The sequence below is a fragment of the Grampus griseus genome (genome assembly GCF_964374135.1).
Source record: "Grampus griseus genome assembly, chromosome: 19".
NCBI classification, from domain to species: domain Eukaryota; kingdom Metazoa; phylum Chordata; class Mammalia; order Artiodactyla; family Delphinidae; genus Grampus; species Grampus griseus.
The window spans coordinates 58395850-58405048 of record NC_139013.1 but is presented as its reverse complement, the minus strand read 5'-3'; the positions used below and the strand labels follow the sequence as shown (position 1 = coordinate 58405048).

The following is a 9199-nucleotide window of genomic DNA, read 5'->3' as shown; positions in this document are numbered from 1 at the left end:
CTGTCCATCAGAGCACCGTCCCCGCAGCCCTCCCTGCTGGGCGGCCGTGAGCCCACTCGCTGGCCAGCCCTGGGAAGCCAGGCTGCACCTTCCTCCACTATAGCAAGGCAGCCCGCTTCACGCCACTTCCATCCTATTCCTGGCTAAGCGTCACCAGACGTGGGCCATTTTAATGGTAAACCACGAGGGGCTGAGCACAGCCACATCCGTGTGAGATTACAGAGGCCGCCCCATGGCGAAGACGCCAGCCTCACCCTCTGAACCCTCGGCCGATCTTTGGGAAGGAACCTGGGGAACTGGGGCAGATGGTGAAGCATCTCTTGGGCCGCTCGCCCCCATGAGCTTCCTCGGGGCACCGATGCACAGGGGAGGTGGAAGCAACGAGGAGCAGGTGGGAGCCCCCAAGTGGGTCACACCGCCGGGGACTCGGGGGCCGACTGCAACCCGTCCATCTGTCCCACACCCTCCCTCCCAGAGTCCTACAAGAGGGAGGGGTCCCAACTGGTCACCTCGCAGCTGACATCACACCGTGTGAATATAGTATCCGTGACCCAGGACGGCCCTCGGGGCAGAGCTGACCACGCAGGAAACAGAGGCCTCCATCCACAGCATTTATTAGTGGTCACAGTTCCCAGGTGTCCCCCCAGGGCCCCTTGTGTGCACCCGTCCACGCGGCAGCAGGTGACGGTGCTTCACTCCTCCAGGCCCAGTGCCTGTCCCTGTGACCCACTGATGAGCGAGCCCAGGACAGGGCCCCGTGGAGGACAAGCAATGAGGGGCTTGGAGGCCCTGTCACGGCGGAGCCCTGAGCATCCTGACCAAGTCTCAGGAGCCGGGAGGAGCCCGGCCCAGGCCCCGCACCACGAGGCTGTTCAGGGCCCCCACAAGATGGGGCGCTCCGTGCGCACCGGTGACCCTCCCACAGGCAAGAACGACCCACAAACATGAATGAAACCGTGCGTCTCTGCAGAGACATTTACTTATCCCGGGCAGGGAAGTCAACAAATAGATCTCAGGGGCCTTGAGCTGAGACCTGCGAGGGCTGAGAGGAGGGACCGTCTCGGGCGGCCAGCAAGGTGGTCCAGCTATCGGGGCCAGGACTGCTCCTCCCCCTGCAGGAGCTGCTGCCGGCCGCCTCCGCCTCCGCCTCCCCCGCCTCCCGCTTCTCCCTCTGGGCGTCGCTCCACCTCTGCGGTGCAATCCTCTTCTTGGGCCCATGGGGGGGCGGGCCGATGAGGGCCTCGATGTCCTCGTAGTTGATCACTTCCTTTTCCAGCAGGGCGTTCGACAGCTGCAAGAACAAGAGGCCAGTGTGAGCAGCTGACGAGCGCCCGGACAAGAGCCCTTTGAGAGCAGGGCACGGTGGAGGGAGGGCCCAGCCCCCGGACCCGCCAGCCGGGCGGGCGGCTGAGAGCGCAGAACCGCTCCCTGACTCTGCCTTGGAGAAAAGGCCAGCTGCCAGCCTCATTAAGCTTTCTGCTTCCCTTCCCAACCCGTTTATTTGGGGCAACTTCAACTTCTTTCACAAACACGCGTGAGCGTCAGCATGAGGGCAGTGGAGCTGGCGGGCAGGACCGCCTCGATGGGACCAGGGGAGGGGCCCACGAAGAGCCGCCACACCCGCTGCTGAGGGGTTCCCATCGCCCCCACGCCGGCCGCTCCGACAGCTGGCCCTGGGCAACACGGGCTTGAAGTGTGCGGGTCCGCTCCTACGCGGATTTCTTCAGTGAACGTGACTGCAGGACTATGAGACCCACGACCCGCAGATGCAGAATCGCGGGCAGGGAGGGCCGGCTGTGAAGGTGGCGCTCGGGGGCCAGCTCTATGGTGCTCAGCCCAGGCACGCCCGGACGGCGCAAGCAGGTCCCAGCGCACACAGGAGCCCCACACGGCAGCGGGCCGGTCCTGGTGGGTTCCGCACGGCTCCCGGCGGGCAGGCGCTGCTGCTCTCGGGGCCCCACAACACGACGCCCACAACATCACGCTGAAGGAACAGTGTCCTTCACAGGACGGCCCGTCCACAGAGAGCTGCACCCCCTCCGGGTCCACGGAAGCTTCACCTCTGTGGTCGCCTCCAAACCCAACAGCTCAGGCTGGCGATGAGGACACCAGACAGAGCCCAACTGGGGGACGTTCCACACACACCAGCCCAGCCCTCCTGCACTGCCATCAGCAACAGGAGGGAGCCGTGCCAGCCAGGAGGGCCTGACGGACATGACGACCAACCGGAAGGCGGGGTAAGCGCTGGGCGAGGCGGCTGAAGCGTGGACTGCGGTTAACGCCGCCGTGTCCGCGTCGGCTGGTCACTGTGTTGTGGGGAACGCGCCCCACTGATGGGAGATGTTAACACAAGGGGATCAGCTGGGGGCAGAGGGCTCTGTGCTGTATCTGGCGCTTCCATGGGCACCTAAAACTATGCTAAGCTTTACAATTTAGTTTAAAAGTTCCAGGAGAAGGGTAAGAGCTGGAAAAGGACTACACAGCGTCGACCAGACCCCACTACTGGCTGAAACTGGGTAACGGCCCAGGAGGGTTGGCGATGTCCCTCCGTCTCCTCTGAAGGAACTGGCCTGAGAGGTTCAATGATACAAAGCTAAACGAGGTACAAAAGGTGCTACGTTCAGTTGAGGTGGGTGGGCCTCGCTGGTTATGTCGTTTTCTGGAGTGCTGTGCACGGGAGGGGTGAGCGGCTGCGTCAGCAGGGCAGTGACGGCAGGCCCAGCTCCTGGCGGGACAGGCAGGCACAGGGCCCCGGGGAGTGGTGGGGGCTCACCGCCTGCAGCTTGTCCAGGTTGTCCCGAAGCACCTTCTCAGTGTGCCTGTAGGCCGTGGCCACCAGCAGCCTCGCTTCCTGCAAAGGGAAGAGAAGGGCCTGTGATGGGCCAGGGCGGCTGGCCACCACGCGCGGGGTCCCCTGCAGCCCGGCCCTGGCGCTAAGGTACACAGAAGAAACACAGGTTCAGGAACACGGCCTTTCGTGTCTTACAACGAACAGGAGAGCAAGGCTGTCAAGGGCCTCCTGCCCCCACCCCAGCCCCGGGAATGCCCTGTTCAAGGGGCCTGCCCAGCAGACAGCCCACCAGCTCCTGGAGCCCCGAACCCACGTCTGTCCTCCACGCCCACGGCTGCCTACGTGCCAGCGACACTGCGGTCATCTCCCGTGGGCAGCTGCAGGGCTCACAGGTGCTGGCTCCATCACTGGAGACATATACTTATTTGACGTCCCTCACAGTCCTGTGTTGTCTACGGTCCCACTGGGCGCCAGCAGGCCCTTGCACAACTTCACTGGGCACACAGCCAGCACACACGAGGCCTGTCTCCCACCCGCATGCAGCTCAGGACCAGGGAGGACTCACATGGTCCATCATCTGCTGGAGGCCCTGGCTGAAGGGACGCCGTCCGATGCCTGGGATGCCGTCCTGGGCCTCAGGGAAGGAGATAGGCCCGATGCTGGGCGCCATCCCGAACTGCTTCACCATGGAGTAGGCGATGCGCGTGACCTTCCTCAGGTCGTCCTGTGCCGCTGGAGTGAGGGGTCAGAAAAGGGGGTTCTTTCCTGGAGGTGTAGGTCGAGGCACCCGGGGCCCTGCCGACCCCTGAGAGCAGAGCAGGGTACCCGGGGACAACTGTATCCTGTCACTGGTCCTTAAAAGTTAAAAAAATGCTCTTTTATTTAAAAAACAACTCCTCAGGGGCTTCCGCAAAAAAAGCAAAAACAACAAAAACAACTCCTCGGGGTGCATCTCTGGATTCATGGCGCCGGCAGTGACCTGGCAACATCCAGGTCCGTGGGGCCCCGAGTCTCCCAGAACCTCCTCCACCTCCTGACGGCCCAGCGAGACCACCTAGCTCCGCTTACAGTCTGCACGTGGGGAAAAGCTTTTTCTTTTTTTTCCGCTGTGTGGGCCTCTCACTGTTGTGGCCTCTCCCGTTGCAGAGCACAGGCTCCGGACGCGCAGGCCCAGTGGCCATGGCTCACGGGCCCAGCCGCTCCGCGGCATGTGGGATCTTCCCGGACCGGGGCACGAACCCGTGTCCCCTGCATCGGCAGGCGGACTCTCAACCACTGCGTCACCAGGGAAGCCTGGGAAAAGCTTTTGTAACAACTAAATCATCTAGAAAGTCTTGCTTAGTTCCAAACATCCTTTGACCACAGCTCATCTTTTAGAAACACTTAATGGAATTCAAAACTGCATTTGCACCTGCTACTCAGACCCCTCCATCGGATTCACCACCCCTCACGCAGAATGGCTGCAGGGTGTGGAAGTCGTGTGGGCGCCAGCCCCTCACCGGAAGTGACCCTGTTGAAGGAGATGGACTCGGACGCACGGCCGCCGAGGGCCATGCACATCCGCTCAAACAGCTGCTCCCTGGTGAAGAGGTGCTGGTCTCTTGGGAGAATCTGAGTGAAGCCCAGGGCTGCGTTGGTCCGCGGCGTGATGGACACCTGCAGAACAGAGGTGGCCCCAGTTAGTGGGCAGGATGTAGGCCTCAGAGATTGGGGGGTGCAGTAAGACACTCTTCAATCAGAGGGTTCAAAGCAGGGAGCAAATGTGACTGTCCCCATGTTTATAACAGCATCACGGAGAAGGGCTCCCACACTGTTGGGGCGTGAAGCAGCTGCACCCAACCACGCGTCCGCGAGGGAAGGAAAGGTGACGAGGACGGGACAGCCCGCCAAGGGCCCTGCGCTGCCCATGCTCCCACCCACAGCCCGCGCCTGGTGAGCCCATGGGGCAGGGTTCTGGCAGCAGGAGGCCACCCTGAGGCTCCGAGGAGGACACGTCCCCACCTCGCCTGGCGGAGTGCCGAGCATGGGCAAGGGGCTTTCTCGGCACGACTAGTCTGCCTGACTCTCTGTCGTCGAATGGAAAACCCTAAGAACAGGCAATTTTAAATTAGGGTATTTACTTCACCATGGACTTTCCCATGTTAATTTTTTGAGATACTGCATGAAAACATTTATCTTGATCCCTGAGTCTTCTCGGCGGGCAGCTCCTGCACACACAGGCCTTCGCCACAGCACTCTGCCCAGGACACAGCGGGGACCGGCCTGAGCAGCAGGACACCGGCCGACGAAGCCCGACTGGCAACGTGCCGCTGCAGCCGTCACCCCCGGGGAAACACCACACGCGGGCTGCAGCTGCCGCACAGCCCCGTCTTCGGGGGTCACGGAACAAGGAGCAAGGCAGCTCCTCCTCAGCTGGGGGGACCAAGCCCCCGGCTCAGGCCCCTGTGGAGGGCACAGTTACAACCCTCCACATGGGGCACCCACGTCCCAAACACGGGCCCCGTCCGCAGGGGCCACTCAGGGACCCCTGGTCACGAAAGCACACAGCTGAGGGGGCGTTACGACGGTACGCCTGCCAAATACACGATGTGTGCTCACCTCACTCCTTTCTAAACTCAGGAGTCACGAAATCAGCACGTCCCGGAGCTGACGGCAACCCTGGCAATCCTCAGCTCCACGGGCGACCGCGGCCACCCCGCCCCGTGCCTGGGCCGCCGACCCTGCACCCCCTCCACGCACAAGCGTGTGGGCCTTCCACAGCGGGCTTGGCCAGGCCCAGGCGCCGCACCCACCTTCCCCACGGCCTCCGTGTGCTCCAGCAGCCAGCCCACCAGGGCGTGGCCTGACTCGTGCAGCGCAACCACCTTCTGCTCTTCCTTGGAAAGCACCTGGCTCTTCTTGGCGGCCCCTGAAAGAACACCCAGGAAGGTGAGCTCAGGCGCGCGGCCACCCCGGATACGCGGCCAGGCGCGTGCTCTTGGCACCAAAGCGAGGCCTCGCTCGCCCCACTTGTGTATATGCTGCCAACAGCAGCCCCTCAGGCAAGGCCCTCACAGGGCTGCGGGGCCGACGGCACGAGCTCGGGTCTCCTGCCGGCCCCCAGACCTGGCAGGGCAGCCGCAGCCCCCGCTCTCCGGTCCCCCTTACCTCGCAACCTTACAGGCATCCCCCTCAAGTCACTGCTGAGGTCCTGCCCGCTGTCCCCAACCGTCCACACAGCCGCATGTTTCCACCTCTGCACCCTGAACAAGCTCTAGGCTCAGGGTACTTGGTAAATCACGCGACCGGGACTACCCCCAGCACCCGCTGTGAGGGGACACGTCCTGAGACGCACTGGCTGTGGCAGTCGGATCGCCCCACCCAGAGCCGGGCCCAGGAGCAGCCGCTGCAGCTCGGGAGTACCCTGCTCGAGGCACCACACACCCAGGCAGGACTCTGGACGGGTTTTCTCTAGTCTTTCCCGTTCGGATACTCTCGCTGTAAGCGCGTCACTTTCCACGTAAAAGAAATGGCTTACACAAAACGTAATTTACAGCGAGAAACTGTGACGCTGGCTTGTGCCCAGGCTGCAGAGGCACCTGTCCTAGGTCTGAACTCAAACTGCGGGTGGCGGGCCCACCTGTGGGAGGGGCCTGCTCCTTGGTGCCACCCTCAATGACTTGCTCTAAACCCTGCGGGAGGACGAGGCGCACTGATGGCCTCTGGTGTTGCCCCCGGGCTGTGGGAGCTCGTCCTGCTCTCCTCACAGAAGGCCAAGGACCCCTCCTACGGCAGCAGGTGAGCACAGCTGCAGGCGCCGGCCCCGCCCAACACAGAGCACAGAGCCTCCTGCAGAGCAGGCCTCCTCCTCGCCCGGGGCGCAGCTGCCAACCCCTGGCGATGTGGGCAGGGGCCTGTCCGGCGCTCAGGCCCCGCACGTTGGCCGATGGGCTGAGGACACTCACATTTGAGCTTGTGACACCCTATGATATTTCTGTTTGCACAGTATCTTAAACTAACGAGAGTAAGTCACACTGTTAAGGCCTGACGTAAAAACAGGAACTCTTGACCTGTCTTCCCTCTTGGGCAGTAATTCTGTCGCGCGGCGTCTAGGTCTGCCCCCCACCCGTGGGCGGGTCCATGTACCGGCAAAGACGCGTTCCACCGCGTAGTCCAGGTTGGACGTGTGCACGGCCGTGTGCCCCTCCCGCGCAGCGTGCAGTGCGGCCTCGTTACAGATGTTGGCGATGTCAGCGCCTGTGGGCACGGGGGTGGCACTCAAGCAGACGCAGAGAGATGGGGGGCGGGAGGAGGGGGCTGCCCCATTCCCCTCGAGCGGCCACAGGGCTGAGGTCAGCCGCCTCTCTGGACCCCTGCTGGTTCCTTCCACCTAGTGTTCCACACAGACGTCGAGGGATGAGAAAGGCTCTCTGACACCCATGAGGTTCTAGTTCAGAACGTTAAACAAAGTCCAAAGGGAAGAAATTTATACCACGATAAAAGGGGTTTCTACTTATATTACCCTGTAAAACGAGAGCCATACAGAAAAGAAACCTGATTTGTGACAACACGGAGACCGTGGGGGAGGGCAGTGGGGGGCCCGGGAGGAGACGTGGCCTTGCAGGTCAGCCCCCAGTGGGGAGGAGCGGAACAAAGGCAGGACCACCAGGACTGCCGGGGGTGGGGGGGCGTGCACAGGCGACAGAACCTCGGGGAGGAGAGTCCTCTTACCTCTGCCTGCTGCGTGTACACCTCACTCCCACCCCGGCTGTGCTGGCCCCCTCCGCCCTCTCCAGCCCCAGACAGAGACCCGTGCCCCTACCGCTGAAGCCCGGCGTCAGCTCCGCCAGCCGCTGGGAGTAAAAGCTGCTGGCCCGCGTCAGCTTCAGGCTCCTCAGGTGCTGCTCAAAGATCTCCCTCCTTTCCTGCGGGACACGGGACAGGGGACACGGGTCAAAGGACACGGGTGCAGGCTCCCGCCAGCTGACACTCGGGAGCCACCGGCCGAGAGGTCAGCTTTTGCTCCGAGAAACCAACTCAGGGCTGCAGGCAGCGTTTCAAAACCGGAAGGAAAAAAGGAGACAAGAGAAGATAAAGCACGTCACACATCACAGGTAGCAAAGGTTATTTTGTATCCTGTGTGACACGTCAGGAAGACGGGAATCCAGGCCTTCGGAAGCAGTGGCAGGCCACAACCTACGACAGGACAAAGCTGGGTGTTCCCAGGCCCGGCCCTGACCCCCACGTCGGTCTTTGCAGGAACGTTAACCCACCAGCCACCTGCCACGCTCACCCTCCAAACCCTCCCCTGCCCCTGCTGGGTCCTCAGCCACGCTAGGCTCCTGCTCCCTGGGCGGCCACCACAAAGGCCCAACCCCCTGGAGGTGGACGTCCGAGCAGAGGCCTGAGGAAGTGTGGCCAGAGGGGCCGAGAGGTCCCTGGGGCTCACACCCTCCACCCCGTCAAGGCAGCCGTGCAGCTCGTGCTCCAAAGCCATGCAGCACACGGCTCTGAGGCTCTGCGAAGACTGTGCCGCAGGACTCGGCCCAGACGTTTCAGGATAAAGAGGAAAACAACAAGGATCAAAACCAGGAGAAGAGGGGCTTCCCCAGTGGCGCAGCGGTTAGGAATCTGCCTACCAGTGCAGGGGACACGGGTTCCAGCCCTGATCCAGAAAGATCCCACACGCCGCGGAGCAGCTAAGCCCGTGCGCCACGACTACTGAGCCTGCGCTCTAGAGCCCGCGAGCCGCAACTACTGAGGCCATGCGCCACAACTACTGAAGCCCGCGCGTCACAACTACTGAAGCCCATGCACCTAGAGCCCGTGCTCCTCAACAAGAGAAGCCACTGCAATGAGAAGCCTGCGCACTGCACGAAGAGTAGCCCCTGCTTGCCGCAACTAGAGAAAGCCCGCGCGCAGCAACGAGGAACCAACACAGCCAAAAAATATGAATAAATAAATAAAATTTAAAACAAAAAAACCCAGAAGAGCAGGGAGCCGAGGCCCGGAAAGGCCAGCCAGGCCGCACTGACCTGCAGCGTGGGAAGGTCGATGAACACGTGTCGGTCCAGTCGGCCTGGCCTCAGCAGAGCGTTGTCCAAAATGTCAGCTCGGTTGGTGGCCGCAAGGACGATGACATGGTCGGTGGTGCCCATTCCTGAAGGAACAGACAGCAGCTGTTAGGGTGGGGCCCCCAGCCCGGAAGCTTCCCCACAGGCCCCCTTGAGGGACATGGGGCGGGAGAGGTGGGGCACCTGAACGCAGAGCTGTGGACCCACCCGGGCCCGTCCCTCCTGAGCGCTTCCACCAAAACCACAAGAGCAAGAACCCACCACTTCCTTCCCAGGCCGCGGCCCAGAGGCAGAATCGCAGGTCAGAACTCGGTTCTGCCCTCCAAGGCCATCCTCCACATCCAGGAAGAGTGTT

The 9199-nt window shown here is 62.4% G+C and overlaps 1 protein-coding gene across 1 annotated transcript in view; it reads right to left on the bottom strand.

Moving 5' to 3' along the window:
• Positions 1–603: 603 nt before the first annotated feature.
• Positions 604–9199, bottom strand: part of SPG7 (SPG7 matrix AAA peptidase subunit, paraplegin) — a 30751-nt gene continuing 22155 nt past the window's right edge. Inside the window, exons 10-17 of the mRNA XM_082677410.1 lie at positions 8806–8930; positions 7593–7695; positions 6917–7027; positions 5584–5699; positions 4291–4447; positions 3357–3523; positions 2774–2851; positions 604–1291 (exon numbers count right to left, since the gene is read on the bottom strand). Coding sequence (XP_082533536.1) covers positions 1013–1291; positions 2774–2851; positions 3357–3523; positions 4291–4447; positions 5584–5699; positions 6917–7027; positions 7593–7695; positions 8806–8930 — 1136 coding nt within the window. The 3' untranslated portion in view covers positions 604–1012. The remainder of the gene's footprint in view (positions 1292–2773; positions 2852–3356; positions 3524–4290; positions 4448–5583; positions 5700–6916; positions 7028–7592; positions 7696–8805; positions 8931–9199) is intronic.